Here is a 24,217-nt window from a genome sequence, read left to right as displayed (position 1 = left end):
TAATATATTCACGTCCGCTGTATACAGCGTAGACATACACGCAGATAGCTCAAAATGCGTCCAGATAACTAGAGCTGGGCAATATATGGATATTATATCGATATCGTGATATGAGACTAGATATCCTCTTAGATTTTGGATATTGTGATATGATGTATGTGTCTTCTCCTGGTTTTAAAGGGTGTATTACAGTAAAGTGATGTCATTGTCTGAACTTACCAGACTGTTCTAGCTGTTCTATTATTTGCCTTTAACCACTTAGTTATTATATCCACATTACTGATGATTAATTATCTAAAATCTAAGTGTGAAGATATTTTGTTAAAGCGCCAATTGTTAACCCTAGAATATCGCCGCAATATCGATATATCGAGGTATTTGGTCAAGAGTATCGTGATATCTGATTTTCTCCCTATCGCCCAGCCCTACAGATAACACGCCACTCTGCTTTAGGAAAGTGGCGTGTTTACGCAAAGTCATGATGTCATGTTGTGTCATCGTGACAAGTTACGGTTAGAGTTATGGTTCATGTGTCATGTCAGTCTTATGTAGATCCCTTCAAGTAAAGTGTTACCGATGCTTGTTTGTTGTTTGAGTTTTTTTGTTAACTCTCCTCCAGGCTAAACGAATTTCTGGCAGCGACGCTCTGTCCCACCCGTACCTGGACGAAGGGCGCCTGCGTTACCACACCTGCATGTGTCAGTGCTGCTACTCGGTCCCCAGCGGGCGAGTTTACACGCGGGACTTTGAGCCGGTCGCCGAGCGGCCGTTCAGCCACAGCTACGAGAACAGCCTGCTGTCTGTGTGGCAGGGAAAAGGTACCACAGCATGTTCATGTAACGCATCTCAACCGGGATTCTTCTACATTCTGTTTGATGCATGGTGTGTGTGTGTGTGTGTGTGTATATACACACATATATATATACCCACATCATCACATACCCTTCACCATACCCCCACATCATCACATACCCTTCATCATACCCCCACATCATCACATACCCTTCACCATACACCACATCATCACATACCCTTCACCATACCCCCACATCATCACATACCCTTCACCATACCCCCACATCATCACATACCCTTCACCATACCCCACATCATCACATACCCTTCATCATACCCCACATCATCACATACCCTTCACCATACCCCCACATCATCACATACCCTTCACCATACCCCACATCATCACATACCCTTCACCATACCCCACATCATCACATACCCTTCATCATACCCCACATCATCACATACCCTTCACCATACCCCCACATCATCACATACCCTTCACCATACCCCCACATCATCACATACCCTTCACCATACCCCCCCATCATCACATACCCTTCATCATACCCCACATCATCACATACCCTTCACCATACCCCCACATCATCACATACCCTTCACCATACCCCCACATCATCACATACCCTTCACCATACCCCCACATCATCACATACCCTTCACCATACCCCACATCATCACATACCCTTCACCATACCCCACATCATCACATACCCTTCATCATACCCCCACATCATCACATACCCTTCACCATACCTAGAGATTGTCATGGTTTTATTTCAGTTATCCTAATAGCTGGTTTGATTTGCATTGAGAGATGATCTTATGGAAAGTACCCCATGACAATCTCTAGGTATGGTGAAGGGTATGTGATGATGTGGGGGGGGTGTATATATATATATATATATATATATATATCTATATCTATCTATCTATCTATCTATCTATATATAATATATATCTATATATAGATATATATAGATATATATATATAATATATATATATATCTATATATATATAGATATATCTATATATATATAGATATATATATATATATATCTATATATATATCCTGACGGCTGATGTCCTTTTGTCTATGAACACCAGAGTTAATCCATCGCTTCATCACGGAGCACCAGCAGGGCAAACGAGTGCCGCTGTGCATCAACCCTCAGAGTGCTGCCTTCAAGACCTTCATCAGGTGAGGGACGCTTTGCTTCTGTCACTTCATCACTTTTCAAAATGAGGCTGTGACGGGCATTAAAGGAGGACTTCATGTTCGTTCTATTCTGGGGTTTTAACCCTCATGTTGTCCTCGGGTCAAATTTGACCCGTTCTCAAAACTTCTTTTTAACCAAATTACCCAAAACGTTAAGTACAATTGCAAGGACTTTTGGGTATTCAATTTTGTATAATTTGAAAAAATGTAAATGGACTTAAAACCTGTCTAAACTTTGAGATACACATCTGTGATTATCCATCAACATACGTCCCTCTAATATTAGTCAAAATCATTCATCATTTCAAATTTAGGTATAATTTCTTATAAGTGAGATTTATTGACCATGAATTCCAAAAATAAGTGTAAAACTAGTGGAATAAGTTGGTGTTGGTGCAAAATGGCATCGAAAACATCGAAAAAAGGGACAAAAACATTGAAAAAGGTGCTTTGAAAAAGGGACAAAAACGTCAGAAAATTAGTCAAAACTATTTTTAAAAAGTGTTAATTTTGGGCCAGAAGGACAACATGAGGGTTAAAAGGGAACGCCCACTCAGCCTGAGCAAAAAGCAGTGACGTATGTTACCCAAGGCTGCTAATCAACTCAATCACTAGTAGGGCTGAAACGGTTCCTCGAGGAACTCAGTTATACTACTCGATACTACTACTACTAGATACTACTATTACTAAAATATCGATAGCTGCAGCCCTAATCAATAGGGTTATAAATAATGGAAATGCTAGCACTAGCTGTGTCAATGCTAGCTGTGCTAAGTTTGGAGAAACGGCCCAGAAGCAGAGCTAACGGCCTGAGTTCCCGTCGTTGAGGGCCGTCTGACAGCAAGGGAAACATAGCGTCCATTTAAAGTGATCCAGATTAAAGACTTGGGAAAGCCGACCTTAGTGTGATTCATCCAAACTAGACGAGGCAACGGCACGTGGAGAAAGCTTTGGTTTCAGAAAACTCCTGAGCACTTCGCTGACTTTTATTCTGCAGCTCAGAGCATCTTTTTGAAGTTGAAAGTTCAACTTTTCTGAAATCAACGCCCTAGGATACTGTAGCAGTAGCTGTTATAGAATCACAATCAGAAAGGGTTGTATTGCCAAGTACGTTTTTTAACACAAGGAATTTGTTGTGGTGTTGTTGGTGCAAGTCACACATTGTCTAGATGGAATATTAAACAATATAAGTATAGCTATAAACAATATAAGTATAAGTATATGTACACAGTATGTATAAAATTAAAAATAAAGAATAAATAAAAATATAAATAAAAAATAAAGAGCGTTATAGCAGAGAGAGTGGCATGAAGAGCCGGGGTGGAGAGTCAGGGTGGTTTCCAGGCCTTGTTGATAAGGCTAGTGGCGGCGGGGGGGAAACTGTTCTTGTGACGTGAGGTTTTGGTCCTGATGGACCTCAGCCTCCTGCCAGAGGGGAGTGGCTCAAAGAGTCGGTGTCCGGGGTGGGAGGGGTCAGCCACAATCTTTCCAGCACGCTTCAGAGTCCTGGTGGCGTAAAGGTCCTGGAGCGGCGGCAGATTGCAGCCAATCACCTTCTCTGCAGACCGAATGACACGCATCTACTTATAGATTGACTTATAGCAACAAAAGACGCTCTCGGCTGCTTTTTGGAACCAAAACGCTGCCACTGAGACTGATGGCTGAATGTTGTTTGTCCTCAGGTCCACTGCATGGCACTCCTCCAAGGTGTCCAGGAAGGAGGAGAGATGAACGGCCTCCTCTTCCCCCTGAGGAGGGACAGCACAGTTTGAGAAAGGATTTCATCAGCCGTGAAAATACTGAAGAGTTTGGGTCTTTTTCTTTCTCCTTTCTGTTTTGTTCCCCTGGCGAGGTGTGGAGGGCAAACGACCCTACCCGACCTACCCAAGCTCCCCGACCTACCCGAGCTCCTCCTGAAGACCCTTTTCCCTCCTCCAAATCTACAAAGTTTCCAGAATATGAAAACTCCCGCTTCACTCTTTTTTATTTTTATTTTTTAGACCCAAACAGCTGATGCTCGATGTGTTTTCCGGTGCTGAATTTTTTTTTAAATGCCGCTGAAGTGCTGGTGGAGGAATGAGAAAGAAGAGGAACTTGGTACTAGATTGGATTTTCCATCAATGTTAGTAGAGACATTAAGAAATAATGGTTTTAATTGTTTGGTAGAACTGTTGCTTAGTTGATTTTTGAAGTCATTCCAGCCCTGTGCAATATGGTTGAATTTAAACGGGCGATAGACTCTACACACGGAGCGGGCTCGCTCGCAAACCAGATTTTATGGGACACCGTGCACGGATCCGTGCTCCCAAACACGACGACATTAACCACCAAACACCGCCAAGGGGTTCTTTCTTTAAAAACACATTACTCACTGTGTGTTCGCCGCGCGTTAGCGCAGCGTTAATAATGCAATCTAACAGATGTAGCAGGTTTTAACCACAGCCACAACTCCCCCACATCCACTCAGCTTAGTTGTTGGTATTTTATCATGGCGTCTGTGGCTCACGGCGAGCAATGGGTCTGTGGCTCACGGCGAGCGATGTGGCTCACGGCGAGCGATGTGGCTCACGGCGAGCGATGGGTCTGTGGCTCACGGCGAGCGATGTGGCTCACGGCGAGCGATGGGTCTGTGGCTCACGGCGAGCGATGTGGCTCACGGCGAGCGATGGGTCTGTGGCTCACGGCGAGCGATGTGGCTCACGGCGAGCGATGGGTCTGTGGCTCACGGCGAGCGATGTGGCTCACGGCGAGCGATGGGTTTGTGGCTCACGGCGAGCGATGTGGCTCACGGCGAGCGATGGGTCTGTGGCTCACGGCGAGCGATGGGTCTGTGGCTCACGGCGAGCGATGGGTCTGTGGCTCACTGCGAGCGATGGGTCTGTGGCTCACTGCGAGCGATGGGTCTGTGGCTCACGGCGAGCGATGTGGCTCACGGCGAGCGATGTGGTTCACGGCGAGCGACGGGTCTGTGGCTCACGGCGAGCGATGTGGCTCACGGCGAGCGATGGGTTTGTGGCTCACGGCGAGCGATGTGGCTCACGGCGAGCGATGGGTCTGTGGCTCACGGCGAGCGATGTGGCTCACGGCGAGCGATGGGTTTGTGGCTCACGGCGAGCGATGGGTCTGTGGCTCACGGCGAGCGATGGGTCTGTGGCTCACGGGGAGCGATGGGTCTGTGGCTCACGGGGAGCGATGGGTCTGTGGCTCACGGCGAGCGATGGGTCTGTGGCTCACGGCGAGCGATGGGTCTGTGGCTCACGGCGAGCGATGTGGCTCACGGCGAGCGATGTGGCTCACGGCGAGCGACGGGTCTGTGGCTCACGGCGAGCGATGTGGCTCACGGCGAGCAATGTGGCTCACGGCGAGCAATGTGGCTCACGGCGAGCGATGTGGCTCACGGCGAGCGATGGGTCTGTGGCTCACGGCGAGCAATGTGGCTCACGGCGAGCAAGGGGTCTGTGGCTCACGGCGAGCGATGTGGCCCACGACGAGCGATGGGTCCGTGGCTGACGCCGAGCGATGTGGCACACGGCGAGCGATGGGTCCGTGGCTCACGGCGAGCGATGTGGCTCACGGCGAGCGATGGGTCCGTGGCTCACGGCGAGCGATGGCCGGTCCTGGATCAGTGTTAGGTGTTCCTGCCTCATTCAGCGGGACGGAGTTCCATCAGGAGATTAATCTGGAACTCATCCCACAGTTTTTATAGTCTGACGTCAACAAAATCGTGTGATCACACAACCTTTTAATTTGAAAGCTACGTGACAGGAAAGTTTTCTCCCCTGTAGGCCGTTTGTTCTGGTCTGATCAGCTGATGAATAGTAAACTTGGAGCGATTTCTTCCCCCCCCCGTTGTTCGGTTTGGTTTCACACCTGGAAAAATCCTAGCGTACTAAAATACAAATCACACGAAAATGTCCACTCTTCTTATTGGTCAGATGTGTCTGGGGGCGGGAGTAAGAAAGTAAACACAGGAAGAAGGTCCTGTGTTCTGGACGTCTCCGTGGTCAAACCAGCTCATTTCATTTAAATAACCAGACGTTGATAACTAGACGTTGATAACTAGACGTTGATAACCAGACGTTGATAACTAGACATTACATTGATAACTAGACGTTGATAACTAGACGTTGATAACCAGACGTTGATAACCAGACGTTGATAACTAGACATTACATTGATAACTAGACGTTGATAACCAGACGTTGATAACCAGACGTTGATAACTAGACGTTGATAACCAGACGTTGATAACTAGACATTACATTGATAACTAGACGTTGATAACCAGACGTTGATAACCAGACGTTGATAACTAGACATTACATTGATAACCAGACGTTGATAACCAGACGTTGATAACCAGACGTTGATAACTAGACGTTGATAACCAGACGTTGATAACTAGACATTACATTGATAACCAGACGTTGATAACCAGACGTTGATAACTAGACATTACATTGATAACCAGACGTTGATAACCAGACGTTGATAACCGGACGTTGATAACTAGACGTTGATAACTAGACGTTGATAACTAGACGTTGATAACCAGACATTGATGCCCAAAAGTTGCCCAAACTACAAACATTTGGCAGCTCTTTGTGTTTTCTTCTCCTTCCCATCTCCATATTTAATATTTTCCTGCTGACTCCTCGCCGCAACTTTTTTTTTCGGAGAGAGAAACCGAAAGCGACGTATAAAAAATAAAAAAAATCTTAATTTATTGAGTTTGTTGAAGAGTGTGTCGCCACCCTTTTTTAGTTTTAAGCCGTTACCCCAAACCCCCCCCCCCCCCCCAGAAAGATGTGTGCGTATCTGTGAAGTGAAACCCTCCCGTCACAACGTTAACGTCATTCCTCCAGATTCTTCTGTGACCTCGCCCCTTGCTCTTCGCCCCTCGCCGCGGCGCCCAGAGGCAGCGCCACGTTTTCAGCCAGACGCATGTTGTCCGTGAAATGCTGCTGCTGCTGGTTTTAGTTCCAGGCTCAGGTGTCCCGTCTGTAGACCACATAAGGATGCACCAGTGTTGATCCTCAGTAAATAATCTTTCTACTGTAAGAAGTTACATCCCACCAGATTTCTGTCCTGTAATATCAAATCTAACCTCTGATTGGCTTAGGCTGCTCCAGCTCCAACACCGTGATGCGTTCAAAGAGGCTTGGATTTTATATAAACTGATCGGTCTAAAACGGAAATTAATTGGGTTTTAGTTCAATGAACAGGGACGTGCAAAGACGGGAAACTACCTGAAATCAAGGAGAGGGTTAACTTCTCCTGGTCCTCCTTCTCTATAACAACATGAAATCAAGGAGAGGGTTAACTTCTCCTGGTCCTCCTTCTCTATAACAACATGAAATCAAGGAGAGGGTTAACTTCTCCTGCTCCAGATCCCACCGTGGTCAGAAAGAACAGGGGAGACTCTTAGTTCCTCTCACTAAGACTCTAGAGTCACTACTCACTCTGAAGTCTGAAGGTAAAGACAAGCTGGCCCATCGTCCTATTATCTTAGATTACAGCTTGTTTCTCTGCTGCTGCCTGCAGATCTCTCTTAAGACTGGACCAGAGTCAGAGGTAGTTGTTCCATCAGTCACTGAGACACAGAAACATAGGAACATAGGTTGATAAAATCAGTAGTTACCCTTTAAGTCATCGTCCCAACACGAGCCTGCAGAAAGTTTGTGTTCATGGAAATGAAAGTGCCGTCTGATAATGTTGAGCAGCAGCGTGACGTGCACCGCTGTGTAGATAAAGTAGTGCAACGTGTGAAACCATTAGTCAGATCCCTACACCCACACGCTTTCACTGCACAGGCTTTTCCAGGAACCTTTTTTTTTTTAAGGATCTCAGGAACTTTTCCGACAACGGTTAACTGTTGCCAGCGGCGTGCGTGCCGGCCCCCTCGACATTCAGCGGAGTTAGTTTGGTCACGTTTGAACGTACGTCTCTGAGCTCCTGAGAACTCGTCCTGGCTCTAGTTTCAGCAGCTCCTCAGTTTCCTGGACCGTGTGTTTTGAAAGGGCAATGTGAGATTTTTTAATGTTCAATGTCCTGAACCTCCAGCAGGCAGGCAGGCAGGGGGGCCCCCTGAGGCTCAGGGGGGCTCTGAGCCTCGCGGGCCCCTCAGTTTCCTAATTTGTAACCCCTGAAACCTCAGCTCCTCTTGGACAGGAACCCAGCGCGTCTGCGAGGCCGACTTGTATATCTGCATGTGTATATTTATTAACCCGCGGAGAGGATTTGGGTTTGAATGCTGTGCAATCGGTTGAGTTTGTCGGCGATGATACACGAAAAAAAAAAAACCCGTACATTTTGTGGTAATTTTTATTTAATTCATCTTTAGGAAGTGATTTTTATTAGCAGTTTTGTTTTTGTTTGTTGTGATCTGATTAGATTTTTAACAAAAGTCAAAAGAGTCGGGAGAACGTTTTGATTATTGTTCCCTAAAAATTTTGACCTCTGCATGCTGTCAGCACATATTTCCTCCAACTGCTGAGGTAGTTCCCTTAAATCAACATTACGTGTAACATTATACCTTTTTACTCCATAAACATTTTTTCTGGACAATTTTGTATAAACTTTTGACATCACAGGTTGAATTTGCAGAGATAAAATATGAAATTAGGGCCACAATCGATCGTTTCGGATTGATCGTCTCCTAGAAATGCACCTGAAGGATTATGAACCTAACAGCTGTTCCTAATAATCCTCGAGGTGAGTGTAGATTCTGCTGATAGTTTGGAGGGGAAATGGTTTAGTTTTTCCTGAGTCCCGTCTGCGGCTCGTTTCAGACCCCAAACGGTTGAGGACAGATTATGGTTTCAGTTAAATAAGTTTAAAATATGTAAACGCGTCCTGAAGTTCCTAAACTGACCTGCGATGAAAGGGTTACTAATGAAATGACCTCGTCCCTGAGTAATGTGCAGATTTTGCAGCTCTGCAGATAAGTTCATGACAAACTTTGATCGTTTCTACGAGAAAGTTTCTATAGAACGAGTTTCTTTCGTCCGATAAGATAATTCAGTTTATAAAGTTATAAAACAAACTGCAGAAGCTGGAACTCAAGATTTCTGCTTGAAAATAACTTGAAATAATGAATTGATTTCATTTTTCTGTCGATCGAATTAATACACACATTTCTCACACAGACGAGTCATTTCAGGGAACCATTTGTTGATTTGATCAGATTTTCTAATTTACACCCCCCCAATAATCAAAACTGGTCAGTGCACCCTCCCCCCTCCCAAATATATCTGAATGATAAATTCATTTACACAAATAAAGACATTTGCACCATCACTTGATGTGGGAAATGCACACAGTTTTGCAGAAATATTCAGGAAATGAAGTGTTTGAAAAGCTCAATTTCAGTTTTTGGAGATCTCACCCCACAGGTGTAACTTTGGGTTCATCGTTGGGGGGTGGGGTCCTCCACTTTTGACACTTCATTTCCTGAATTCTGGTGAATTTTTCTGCATGAAGTTATGTTTCAAATGTCTTCATTTATGCAAAGGAAATTATAATGGGGGGGGGGGGTAGTTTTGATCATTAGGGGGGGGGGGGATCTAATGGGGGGGGGGGATCTAATGATCAAAACTACCCAAAGTCCCGCCCTTGAATTTAGGGAACAATAAATGAAAACTTTTTCCCCTTTTTTGACTTTTTTTCTTTTGTGTTGTGTTGAGTAGAGATCCTTTAAACTCCATGACCTCCTGACTCTGTTCACACACACACACACACACACACACACACAGAGACACACACACACAGAGACACACACACACACAGAGACACACACACACACAGAGAGACACACACACACACACACAGACCCACACACACACACACACACAGACCGACACACACACACACACACAGAGACACATACACACACACACACACAGAGACACACACACAGAGACACACACACAGAGACACACACACACACAGAGAGACACACACAGAGACACACACACACACACAGACCCACACACACACACACACACACACACACACAGAGACACATACACACAGAGACACACACACACACAGACCCACACCATGTTGTGTTCTACCTCGGTGACGTCCTCTCGGCGTCTCGAGACGTTAGACTCGTTTTTCTTCTATGAAAAGAAACTTGATGTTTTTATTATAAATATGAAACTGATGTTCGTCTTCGTTTAGCAAAGAAACTTTTTTTGTTTTTTTTGACTTGTGTTCCCAACAAATACTTGAATTTCTTATTAAAAAAATAAAAAAAGATGTTTAGAGTTAAAGTAGTGAATGCTGAATAAAGAAACGGACACTGGATGATGCTCCTCTGATCTTCACAGCTCCCTCCTTCACAACGTGAGCTTGAAGGTTTTGGGATAAAAACCCAAAACGAGAGTTTGTGACCTGATGTTTGAGGACGTGGTTGTAAATAAAGCTTTTAAAAATCTGTGAATGAAGTCTGTGAATGTGCTGAAAAGATTTCTCTGTGGTCCCAGACTGATCTCGTGAGGTGGTGTATGTATGACACGCCAATCCGTATGCCATTATGTTATCAAGACGCATACTCACTTTGTAGCGTGTGCATCAACGCCGTTTGGCCTCCGTTGTCTAACTCCGGATTTCCACTGGATGTAGAACGTCTGCGACCGGCTCCGCTGAGGAACGGCTGCGTGCTCCGCCGTCCGTCAACACCCACCAGGTCTGGATTTGTTGCGGCACGGCTGCGGCCATGACTGACAGCTGTAGTCACGAGGAACCACGAGATCTCACGAATTCAGAGGAGTAGAGGGGAAACTACTCTGAGCTGTGTTTTCAAGGTGTAGTGCAGGGAAATATGATCCGCCGTGAGCACGCTGGATTTTACTTTGAAAATTAACCGGATGTTTATTTTGTTTCTGTGCTGGACTTCCTGTCCTCCACTATCTGCCGTGTGCTGAATTGCTGCGGAGCTCTCCGGCGTCCGGCAACAATAGAAGCTCTGGTATCTGCTCCGGAGGGCTGGGACCGCCGGAGCTGGGACGGAGTCGGGACGCAGACGTTCTGCAGTCAGTGGAAATACACACATTATACACACAATACACACACTATACACACACTGACTTTAATGGAAACCTAATGACTCCGTCGACGTTCCGGAGCCTTTCCCCATCCTGTGGAAGCTGCCGGTTATCTGGACGCATTAGGAGCTATCTGCGTGTACGTCGACGCCAGAACGGGAAGTTGCATTTGGAGCTCGGGTTATATTTTTTTTTTCAAAGAATTTTTTTGAGGCTTTTCCCTTTATTAGATAGTGACAGTGCAGAGATGGGGGAGGACATGCAGCAAAGGGCAGCAGGTCTGATTTGAACCCACGTCTCTGCAAAGGCCTCAGCCAACATGGGGCGCACGCTCCCACTGGGTGAGCTAGAGGCCGCTCCGCTCGGGTTGGATTTAGGAAAAAACAATAACGGGACACTGGACAACAACGGCACGGTTGGGTTGAGGAAACGTGGCACGCGGGAGCGATGTCGTCGCTGTCTGGCGGAGAGCAACGGGAGACGATCAGCGCTCTCAGGTCTGTTAAATCAGGGTCTCAAGATGTCGAAAAAAAGTATTACATTTCAAAATCTAAATTTTAGGTCTTAAAAAGTCCCAAATTCATTGACGTGTACTAGGTCCAAAATAATTTTAAAAACCTCAATTTTCCAACATGACATCATGACTTCACGTGAACATACACGCCCACTTTCTAAAGCCACGTGGCGTGTTATCGCGAGACTACGGTTGAGTTTAGGAAACGTGACACGTGGGACCTGGTCCCTGGTCTCCTGTGTTTGACCCATCCTCCCCCCCCGACCAACCTCCCTACGCTGATTTTCGGCCTTTCATAGTACTCTCTACGGCAGGGGTCACCAACCTTTTAGAAACTGAGAGCTACTTCATGGGTACTGAGTCATACGAAGGGCTACCAGTTTGATACACTCTTCTGAAATAACTAATTTGCTCAGTTTGCCTTTAGTTATATATGATTATTAATGATTGATAGTCATCTATGTGAAGACACTGATCACGTTAATGATTTCTCACAATAATTATCAACAATGACTTAACAAGGTGGGAAACAGATATCAATATTCAATTTTCATTTTTAGAACAGGCCTGAGGGCTACTCATGTGGTCTTTGGGGGCTACCTGGTGACCCCTGGTCTACGGCGTCAATTCCAACACGGTCTCACGGCAGTTTGTGTAATTGTCACGTTATTTTTAAACTGTTGATTCGTGTACAACACGTTGATCTCGTTTGTTTAAAAAGTAAAATCCAGCGTGCTCACGGTGGATCATATTTCCCTGCACTACACCTTGAAAACACAGCTCAGAGTAGTTTCCCCTCTACTCCTCTGGATGAAACTAACTGGTGCTGGTTTTGTGGTTCTATTCTACGTGAATTCGTGAGATCTCGTGGGTCCTCGTGACTACAGCTGTCAGCCGTGCCGCAACAAATCCAGACCTGGTGGGTATTGACGGACGGCGGAGCACGCAGCCGTTCTGCAGTGGAGCCGGGCTGCAGACGTTCTGAATCCTGTGGAAATCCGGAGTAACACGCCACGTGGCTTTAGAAAGTGGGCGTGTCTGTTTACGCAAAGTCATGTTGGTGGTTAGATTTAAAATATTGTTTTCAGCTGTAAAAGCATATTTTCTGCACATTCATAATTTGATTTCATACCAAACAAAGTTTCTTCCCAGGTTCCACGTTAATCCCTCAGGGGATTTATAAAGTAAGTCTTCTTTCTTTTTTTTCTTTTCTTTTAGGAAGTTGGGTTAATATTTCATTCTAGTATTGAAAAGGTTTTACAGAAGTCTTAAATTTAACTTAGCCGGTGAATACTTCACATTTATATTTCTGTTTTTAGAGGAAGGTTTCGGCTCCTTTAGTCGCTGATTTGTTTAATGCACTTCACCAGAGCTGGAAGAAGTACTTACAGTAAAAGTATTAATACCACAGTGTAGAAATACAAATACAGGTCCTGCATTCAAAGTTTTACTTACATAAAAGTACGAAAGAATCTGCATCAAAGTAAGCTTAAAGTACCGAAAGTAAAAGTCCTCGTTCTGCAGAATATCAACATTTGTTTGTCAGTTTTGCACTCATCCATACAGCCTCTTATTGGGTTAGGGTTAGGGTTAGTTAAACCATTATATTACACATATTTATTTCTGTATTAATTGTTTAATATGTTTATGCATGCACCAAGGCAAACTCCTTGTAAGTGCATCTGTACGGTAACTAAAGCTGTCAGACAAATGTAGGGAAGTACAAGTATAAAGTAGCATAAAAATATGGCGCTATCTGTGGCCTACGCTGCGCTATTGCGCCGAGCAGCTTAGTGAGGCTTTCACAGTTATCTTTCAATAAGACCCATCCCCAAAACTAAATCTCCTGAAGACCTCAATGAATTCAGACCAATTGCACTAACTTCCTCGGTAATGAAGTGCTTTGAAAAGATCCTGAAGGACACAATCATCCCCCTAACTGTAGATAAATTAGATCCTCTACAGTTTGCATATCAAGCGGGCGAGGGTGTACAGCAGGGGGGTCAAACTCAACTTCCCAGAGGGCCACACTGGAAAAAGAGAATCACATCAAGGGCCAGACATGTATACTTTATTGACATGCTTTTATTCAATTGAAAAAAAGTCAAATATTTTTGACTGTATTCCTGCATGTCTCATATAGTCACATTCACAGTTTGGTCCCCATAAAGCCCTAAAAATGTCAGCAAACAAGTTCCTCAGCCATCATAGGAAAAATGGCAAAAAAAGGGACACAATTGTCGGATAAAGCGCCAAAAACTAGGTAGGCCAAAATTGATATGAGGGCCAGATCAAAATCTGCAAGTGGCCGGATTTGTCTGTGTGTGTGTGTGTGTGTGTGTGTGTGTGTGTGTGTGTGTGTGTGTGTGTGTGTGTGTGTGTGTGTGTGTGTGTGTTTGTGTGTGTGTGTGTGTGTGTGTGTGTGTCTGTGTGTGTGTGTTTGTGTGTGTGTGTGTCTGTCTGTGTGTCTGTGTGTGTGTGTGTGTGTGTGTGTGTGTGTGTGTGTGTGTGTGTGTGTGTGTGTGTGTGTGTGTCTGTCTGTGTGTGTGTGTGTGTGGGGGAGGTGTGCGTGTGTGTGTGTCTGTGCGTGTGTGCGTGTGTGTGTGTGTGTGTGTGTCTGTGTGTGTGTGTGTGTGTGTGTGTGTGCGTGCGTGTGTGTGTGTGTAATGATTGGATCATGTGTAAATGTGTGGATGTTATGTATACACGGGGATGTATGACTGCTGCAGTACTTATTTATTGTTTATTTTATTTTATTATTTCATAACATTACATTATATACATTGCGTGCTAATGTACTTTTTAAGTTTAACTTTAACCCTTAATGGATGGGTTGGCTGTAAAACTGAATTGCCCCCTTGGGGACTAATAAAGTTATCTGAATCTGAATCTGGAAATCTAAATGGTCGAGTTAAGAAGCTGAAAACTGTGGTGGAGTAGCTGTGTCCCTCCCTCTGACAGGTGGCAGCTCCTCCCAGCTGATCCTCCTCTCTGAGCTCCTGGACACCTGTCCTCACTCTGTAACACTCCCAGCACACACACACACAGACACATTTACACACCTACACACTCTCACACACACACACAAACACACAAACACACACACACACACACACACACACACCCCCAGGTGAGCCATGTCGGCCCTCATGGCTGCCGGCTCCGTCTTCTTCCCCGGACTCTTCCTGCTGTCCAAACAGACTCTGAAACACATTATGGGATGGAGCGAGGGGGACGCTGCCATCGTATCTACACGGTAAGAACACACACACACACACACACACACACAGACACACACGCACGCACGCACACACACACACACACACACACACACACACACACACACACTACATTGACTTATGCTAACCTTGTGGGGACCTGCTTCTTTGTCCCCACATTGACCGTGAGCCTCCTAAAATAAAATGTGAACTGGTCTTGAACACTGGGTTAGGGTCACAGACCTGATCTTGATCTTGGTCACAGACCTGATCCTGGTCACAGACCTGATCCTGATCTCGGTCACAGACCTGATCCTGGTCACAGACCTGATCCTGGTCACAGACCTGATCCTGGTCACAGACCTGATCCTGGTCACACACCTGATCCTGGTCACAGACCTGATCCTGGTCACAGACCTGATCCTGGTCTCTAATGAGAGACGACTTGTTCTAATGTGACACTGAACATTTTTTACAGAGGCACAAATATGTCTATTTTTTTGTATATCCTTAAATGTTCTGTTTGCTGTTTACACTCCTGCAGCAAAAGGCACCGTGTTGTCATAGTGATGCTGGAGTCTTAAAGTACGGTGGCCCTGAGAGCTCAAGAAGAAAACACATGAAGGGTTAATTTGTGCATTTGTTTTTGCAAATGAACTCTGCCCATGCAAAGAGGCAAAGAGACGGTGTGTCCCAGCAGCGTTCTGACTGGTACATCTCTAGTGGCCGTATAGGTCAGACGTATAATAAGGAACAAGGTGAGGAAGTATAATACCTCGTTTACACCATAGACAGTATATATAATGGACCAGCAGGTCCCGTGTCTCTGGACGGAGACCAGTGAAGTCTCTTTCCCGGTGATGGCTGAGCGTTACTGAGCAGCCTCCAACTGAGCTTGAAGACGTAGATGTGACGTGAGCAACCTGTCTGAAAGTTGGAAGTCTTCTGGTAGCTGTGCCAAGAGAAATCTCAATCATTCCCAATCTAGCAGAGACGGAGAGTGTAGGTATATGTAAGGAGATAACATAGACACAGGCTAATTATTGATCACTAAAATGATAGTTAACATTAGTAATTAAACTTAAACAGCTAATGGAAGTCCAAACTGCCTGAGAGCTTCTCCTGTACTATACGGTAATTCCTCTACTATGAGACAGTAAGTCTCGTGGTTATGACCCAATCGTTAGCCTATTTTTATAAAAACGTCTGCTACGGAGCCATAACGTGAGCTACAAGGTAATGGAGCCTTTTATACATTGTCGTGTTTCTTTAGAAATAAACAATGGACAAATAGAGTCTTTAAACTCTTCAGATGTAAAGTTATTCTCTGTCAAAGTGACGTCAAAATGAATGGCAGTCAATGGGATGCTAACGGAGGTGATGGCTTGTTAGCATCAAAATGAATGGCAGTCAATGGGATGCTAACGGGAGGTGATGGCTTGTTAGCATGAAAATGAATGGCAGTCAATGGGATGCTAACGGGAGGTGATGGCTTGGTAGCATCAACATGGCGCCATAGGAGGTTCGCGGTCCGAGGAGAAGCTGACCCCCTTGGTTTACACGTACTGTACATGGTTATTTTTACAGACGGAGACATGTCCCTTCGTTTGTGTCCTTCTTTTACACGCAAACGGAGAATTCTCCTCTGAAAACAAGTCTTTCTAAAAACTCCAGCCAGAGTGGAGATTTTGGAGAACTTAGTTTGCACGTTAGCATGTAAACTGAGACAAACGGAGGTTTAGGCAGCCGAGGAAGTGAGGAAGAGAAGAGAGAGGAAGTGATTCCTTGCTGTTGTTGCTATTTTCTGGATTCTGATTGGCTAACGTGGGCTGGAGCTTCCCGTTACACTGCCACCTACAGGTCTGGCGTGCTCTTGACGGCATATATACACGGGAACGTGTAAACGGACACTTTTCTGAAAACTGACAGCTGTGCACAATGTTATTTTTGAAAACGGAGAGGTTGAAATGTCCGTTTATGAAAATATCATACCGTGATATCACGCCATACTTCCTGATATCACACCATACTTCCTGATATCACGCCATACTTCCTGATATCACGCCATACTTCCTGATATCACACCATACTTCCTGATATCACACCATACTTCCTGATATCACACCATACTTCCTGATATCACACCATACTTCCTGACGCTGAAGTTGCGAGGGTGGTTTTTCTGCTCACAGGCGCTAGGACGACCAGCATTCAACCCAAAAAAAAGTCATATAACCATTCCAATGACTCCGAAACTGTTCAGTTAAAGTAAATTAAAGCAGCCATATTCTGCTCATTTTCAGGTTCATAATTGTATTTTAAGGTTGTACCAGAATAGGTTTACATGGTTTAATTTTCTAAAAACACCATATTGTTGTTGTACTGCACCGCTCTCTCTCACTGCTGCAGATCCTCTTTTCAGCTGGTCTCTGTTTTAGCTACAGAGTGAGACCTCTTTTCTTCTTCTTCTGTACTATCTTTGATTGCACTGCACATGCTCAGTAGCTCAGATGTAGATCATGTCAGCTAGCTAGCTCCATAGACAGTAAAAGAAAGGCTGTTTCTACAACTTCTGGTGAATTTGTGTGTTGTAGCAGTGCTTTGCTATTGAGAACGAGGTAGCATGCTAGCGTTAGCATTAGCGTTAGCATGCTAACGCTACAAGCTAATGGTTGCGGTTAGCCAGCTTGTTTCGGCTTGTGACGTCACCGATTTTGACCAGCTCACCCAGAGACTGAAGGCAGGACACATTCAGAAACCGTATCTCACTCTAAACACCATGGATGGATTTTTATCAAAGTTTGTATGTGTGTGGAAGCACCAGAGACACGACATAACACCCCAAATTTCATAATATGGGCACTTTAAGATAAAAAACTGCATAGTTTCCCTTTAACAGATTATTTCCGTCCTCTCAGTCTGGTGTCGTCCGTCCAGGCCGTCATGGCCTCATCGGCCGGATGGATCATCACCTCGTCCTGCAGGGACGTCGTGGAGGACAGGTGAGCACTTCCTTCTCCTTTTCTTTCACCTTCTTTAGTTTCTTCTTCCTCTGACAGGGTCCACCCTGCCAGACTGATCTCATGAGGTGACGTATGTATGACACGCCAATCTGTACGCCATTATTGGCGTGTTATCAAGACGCATACTCGCTTTTTAGCGTGTTTATCAATGCCGTTTGGCCTCCATTGACTTACATTACCTTGGGATTGTATATGGTGCTCAAAATGCGTACAGATAACACGCCACGTGGCTTTAGAAAGTGGCGTGTATGTTCACGCTATGACGTTGCAGACTGGCGTCCGCTGTATACAGCATAGACATACACGCTGATAGCTCAAAATGATAGATAGATAGATGATAGATCTGTAAGCTCAAAATGCGTCCAGACATACACCTGGCTCTACAGCCACCTGGCTCTACAGCCACCTGGCTCTACAGCTCACTCAACCAGAAAGTGGGCGTGTATGTTTACGCAAAGTCATGATGAAGAGGTTTTATCCAACCCCCCAGCACCAAAATGATAAGAATTGAGAATAAAAATAGCAATTCAAATCCTCTTTAAATGTGTTTAAGAGTAATTTACCAAACAACCGTTGAACAAGCAGAACATGAACTTGCTAATCTCAGTTTATCTCCAGAGTCTCCCGGGGATTTATTCAAATATTCAGATTCTTTTTTAACCAGTTTTGTTAATTTGGGTTTCATATACTGGAGCGTAATATCCGTGTTTGTTTTTCAAATTATCAGAAATAACAGGTAAATGCATAAATGATTTCTGTCAAATAGGGTAACACAGACTCATTGCGTTTACTGTACGAGGACCACTCATGCAACATGACAACGTGACATCATGACTTCACGTAAACATGCACGCCACTTTCTAAAGCCAAGTGGCGTGTTATCTGGACGCATTTTGAGCTATCAGTGTGTATGTCTACACTGTATACAGCGGACGGCAGTCTGCAACATCACAGCGTGAACATACACGCCACTTTCTAAAGCCACGTGGCGTGGAATCACGAGACTACGGTTGGGTTTAGGAAACATGTCACGCGGGAACTGATCCCCGGTCTCCTGGTGAAAGTCCTGCGTTAGACCCATCCTCCCCCCCGACCAACCTCCTTACAGATTTTCACCTTTTCATACTACTCTCTACGGCGTCAATTCACACGCCATCTCAAGGTAATGTAAGTCAATGGAGGCCAAACTGTGTTGATAAACACACTAAAAAGAGAGTATGCGTCTTGATAACACGCCAATAATGGCGTACGAGTTGGCGTGTCATACATACACCACTTCATGACATCAGTCTGGCTCATGCTAACTGTTGTGTGTAGCCCCCCCCAGTCAGCTCTGGCTGACATGTTCCTTCATCACCACGAACACACACTCTTCTTTATCCTGACTCCCTCACAAACACGCCTGCTGCCACAAATACTCTCTAAAGCACTGGTTCTCAAACTTTTTTTAATAATGTACCCCATTTGAATTGTGTTTTTAAGCCCAGTACCCCCTGACCAGCGATAGATCTACCAAACATCAGCCATGTAACTGAAAAACATTTAAATGATGACAAAAGGCAACAAAAACTTTAAAAACAAACGTAAACATTTGGAAAAAGTCAGTAGAAAGAAGGAAGTAAGGCAAGAACAGGTGGAAAATAGTATCAAAAAAGTGACAAAAACTTTAAAAACTGACAAAGAAAAAGAAAAAAGTGCTCCCGTACCCCCTGCAGTCCTCCAAAGTACCCCTTGGGGTACACGTACCCCCATTTGAGAAACACTGCCCTAAAGCACCTAATTCATCCGCCAGACCCTCCTCCACAGAGCTGCAGAGGAAGGTCTGTCTAGTCCACACAGCATTCTGGGATGGGAGAACAACGTGCTCTGGTTTATTGGCATTTCTTTAAACCAATCACAATCATCGTGGGCGGGGCTAAGCTCCGGACGGAGCCACGGTGCCTCTGCTAAATAGTCTCAGGAAGGAACTTGTTTTGGTGGAACATGTGGACGTTCAAAAGTAGTTTTAGTCGTGCAACGGAAAACTGTTTGTGAACAGGTCTGGGAGTGTGAACAGGTCTGGGAGTGTGAACAGGTCTGGGAATGTGAACAGGTCTGGGAATGTGAACAGGTCTGGGAGTGTGAACAGGTCTGGGAGTGTGAACAGGTCTGGGAGTGTGAACAGGTCTGGGAGTGTGAACAGGTCTGGGTGTGAACAGGTCTGGGAGTGTGAACAGGTCTGGGAGTGTGAACAGGTCTGGGAGTGTGAACAGGTCTGGGAGTGTGAACAGGTCTGGGTGTGTGAACAGGTCTGGGAGTGTGAACAGGTCTGGGAGTGTTCCTACTGACCCGACTGTTTTGTGACTTAATGATGATTAATATAACAGTAATATAAATTACACCTGCTTGGGAGGAAAGTTTGGCTAGCCGGCTCAACTGCAACAAAGAAAATTATAGTTCAGCTCCCCCCACACTCGCTTTGTATAAAGGTGCTGACACACCGACCAGACGGCCGTTACACACCGACCAGACGGCCGTTACACACCGACCAGACGGCCGTTACACACCGACCAGACGGCCGTTACACACCGACCAGACGGCCGTTACACACCGACCAGACGGCTGTCATGGCGGCTCGTTCAGAATACGATCTCATATTGGACTAAAATAGTTCACCGAAACGTGTTTCTGAAAACATTTGAAGAGAGAAATAGGCCGTGCAGTTGCTGAATCTGTCTTCATTTCAGATCAACAAAGGTCAGTTTAAAAGATTTTCATCAGATTTTGAGAGACTCTAGTCACGCTCATCCTGCTCCTCATTTCCTGGTGAGCCCAGACTGTCCTGTCTCTGACTGTCCTGTCTCTGACTGCCCTGTCTCTGACTGCCCTGTCTCTGACTGCTCTGTCTCTGACTGTCCTGTCTCTGACTGTCCTGTCTCTGACTGTCCTGTCTCCGACTGTCCTGTCTCTGACTGCCCTGTCTCTGACTGTCCTGTCTCTGACTGCCCTGTCTCCGACTGCCCTGTCTCTGACTGTCCTGTCTCTGACTGTCCTGTCTCCGACTGTCCTGTCTCCAACTGCCCTGTCTCAGACTGTCCTGTCTCTGACTGACTGTCCTGTCTCCAACTGCCCTGTCTCCGACTGTCCTGTCTCTGACTGACTGTCCTGTCTCCGACTGTCCTGACTCCAACTGCCCTGTCTCCGACTGTCCTGTCTCTGACTGACTGTCCTGTCTCTGACTGTCCTGTCTCCGACTGTCCTGTCTCCGACTGAACATGTCAGGTCAGCCAAAATGAAGGCTGACAGCTCCTCCAACAGACGACAGCACGGAGCACACCGACCAGACTCGAGTCACCGACCTTGCCAGCTGTCAGACGGCCGATAATCGGCTCGGTGTGTCAGCGCCTTAAAACAGTGGTTGGTGTATTTTCTGGACATTGGGCCTCATTCACCAACCGTTCTTACGTAGAAATGTGTTCTTAAACCCCACTTACGCACTTTTTAGGAACATGTGGACGTTCAAAAGTAGTTTTAGTCGTGCAACGGAAAACTCCCACACACTCCACACACTCCACACACTCCCACACACTCCACACACTCCCACACACTCCACACACACTCCACACACTCCACACACTCCCACACACTCCACACACTCCACACACTCCCACACACTCCACACACTCCACACACACTCCACACACTCCACACACTCCCACACATTCCACACACACTCCACACACACTCCACACACTCCCACACACTCCACACACTCCACACACTCCCACACACTCCACACACACTCCACACACACTCCACACACTCCACACACTCCCACACACTCCCACACACTCCACACACACTCCACACACTCCACACACTCCACACACACTCCACACACTCCACACACTCCCACACACTCCACACACTCCACACACTCCACACACACTCCACACACTCCCACACACTCCACACACACTCCACACACTCCCACACACTCCACACACTCCCACACACTCCACACACACTCCACACACTCCACACACTCCCACACACTCCCACACACTCCACACACACACACACACACACACCCACACACTCCCACACACTCCACACACTCCCACACACTCCACACACTCCACACACTCCCACACACTCCACACACACACACTCCCACACACTCCACACACTCCACACACTCCACACACACTCCCACACACTCCACACACACCACACACTCCCACACACTCCCACACTCCCACACACTCCACACACACTCCCACACACTCCACACACACACACTCCCACACACTCCACACACACTCCCACACACTCCCACACACTCCACACACTCCCACACACTCCCACACACTCCACACACTCCACACACTCCCACACACTCCACCACACACTCCCACACACACACACACACTCCCACACACTCCACACACTCCACACACTCCACACACACACTCCCACACACTCCACACACTCCCACACACTCCCACACACTCCACACACTCCACACACTCCACACACTCCACACACTCCCACACACTCCACACACTCCCACACACTCCCACACACTCCCACACACTCCCACACACTCCACACACTCCCACACACTCCACACACTCCACACACACCCACACACCACACACACCCACACACACTCCCACACACCCACACACTCCACACACTCCACACACTCCACACACTCCCACACACTCCACACACTCCACACACACACACTCCACACACTCCACACACTCCACACACTCCCACACACTCCACACACTCCAAACACTCCACACACACACACACTCCCACACACTCCACACACTCCACACACACTCCCACACACTCCACACACACTCCCACACACTCCACACACTCCACACACTCCACACACACACACTCCCACACACTCCACACACTCCCACACACTCCCACACACTCCACACACTCCACACACTCCCACACACTCCCACACACTCCACACACACCCACACACACTCCACACACTCCCACACACTCCCACACACTCCACACACTCCACACACACTCCACACACTCCACACACACACACACTCCACACACTCCCACACACTCCACACACTCCACACACTCCCACACACTCCACACACTCCACACACTCCACACACTCCCACACACTCCACACACTCCACACACACTCCCACACACTCCACACACTCCCACACACTCCACACACTCCACACACTCCCACACACTCCCACACACTCCACACACACACACTCCCACACACTCCACACACACACTCCACACACTCCCACACACTCCACACACACACACACACACACACACACACTCCCACACACTCCACACACCACACACTCCCACACACTCCACACACTCCACACACTCCACACACTCCACACACACACACTCCCTCACACTCCACACACTCCCACACACTCCACACACTCCCACACACTCCACACACTCCCACACACTCCACACACTCCCACACACTCCACACACTCCCACACACACACACTCCCACACACTCCACACACTCCCACACACTCCACACACTCCACACACTCCACACACACACACTCCACACACTCCACACACTCCCACACACTCCCACACACTCCACACACCCCACACACTCCCACACACTCCACACACTCCACACACTCCACACACACACACCCCACACACTCCACACACCCCACACACTCCACACACTCCCACACACTCCACACACTCCACACACACACACTCCCACACACTCCACACACTCCCACACACTCCACACACTCCCACACACACACACTCCCACACTCCACACACACACACTCCACACACTCCCACACACTCCACACACACACACTCCACACACTCCACACACTCCCACACACTCCACACACTCCACACACTCCACACACTCCACACACACACACACTCCCACACACTCCCACACACTCCCACACACTCCACACACTCCACACACACTCCACACACTCCACACACACACCACACACTCCCACACACTCCACACACTCCCACACACTCCACACACTCCACACACTCCACACACTCCACACACTCCACACACTCCACACACTCCCACACACTCCACACACACACACTCCCACACACTCCCACACACTCCACACACTCCACACACCCACACACTCCACACACCCACACCACACACTCCCACACACTCCACACACACACTCCACACACTCCCACACACTCCACACACTCCCACACACCCACACACTCCACACACTCCCACACACTCCCACACACCCACACACTCCCACACACTCCACACACACACTCCACACACTCCACACACTCCACACACACTCCACACACTCCACACACTCCCACACAC

General features: G+C 46.8%; 2 protein-coding genes and 2 long non-coding RNA genes across 4 annotated transcripts in view; 3 read left to right on the top strand and 1 right to left on the bottom strand.

The window, feature by feature from the left end:
* The window catches only part of LOC118494105, a 14,178-nt gene extending 11,701 nt beyond the window's left edge, over positions 1 to 2,477 (bottom strand). The window contains exon 1 of the long non-coding RNA XR_004896162.1: positions 2,212 to 2,477. This is a non-coding gene — a long non-coding RNA (uncharacterized LOC118494105). The remainder of the gene's footprint in view (positions 1 to 2,211) is intronic.
* Positions 1 to 4,082, top strand: part of nlk1 (nemo-like kinase, type 1) — a 21,979-nt gene extending 17,897 nt beyond the window's left edge. Inside the window, exons 10-12 of the mRNA XM_031314633.2 lie at positions 620 to 818; positions 1,928 to 2,021; positions 3,722 to 4,082. Coding sequence (XP_031170493.1) covers positions 620 to 818; positions 1,928 to 2,021; positions 3,722 to 3,770 — 342 coding nt within the window. The 3' untranslated portion in view covers positions 3,771 to 4,082. The remainder of the gene's footprint in view (positions 1 to 619; positions 819 to 1,927; positions 2,022 to 3,721) is intronic.
* A 3,151-nt stretch (positions 4,083 to 7,233) lies between these two features.
* On the top strand, positions 7,234 to 13,920 carry LOC118494110. Its single transcript, XR_004896167.1, has 3 exons — positions 7,234 to 7,245; positions 12,867 to 12,868; positions 13,871 to 13,920. It is a non-coding gene; the product is annotated as an uncharacterized LOC118494110 (long non-coding RNA).
* Positions 13,921 to 14,575: 655 nt separating this feature from the next.
* The window catches only part of LOC116060877 (ceramide synthase-like), a 31,651-nt gene continuing 22,009 nt past the window's right edge, over positions 14,576 to 24,217 (top strand). Inside the window, exons 1-2 of the mRNA XM_031314636.2 lie at positions 14,576 to 14,859; positions 17,740 to 17,823. Of these exons, the coding sequence (XP_031170496.1) occupies positions 14,741 to 14,859; positions 17,740 to 17,823 (203 nt within the window). The 5' untranslated portion in view covers positions 14,576 to 14,740. The remainder of the gene's footprint in view (positions 14,860 to 17,739; positions 17,824 to 24,217) is intronic.

This window comes from Sander lucioperca, chromosome 21 (genome assembly GCF_008315115.2).
Source record: "Sander lucioperca isolate FBNREF2018 chromosome 21, SLUC_FBN_1.2, whole genome shotgun sequence".
NCBI lineage: Eukaryota > Metazoa > Chordata > Actinopteri > Perciformes > Percidae > Sander > Sander lucioperca.
Note: the sequence above shows the minus strand (reverse complement) of the source record. Positions and strands in the feature narration are given on the sequence as shown.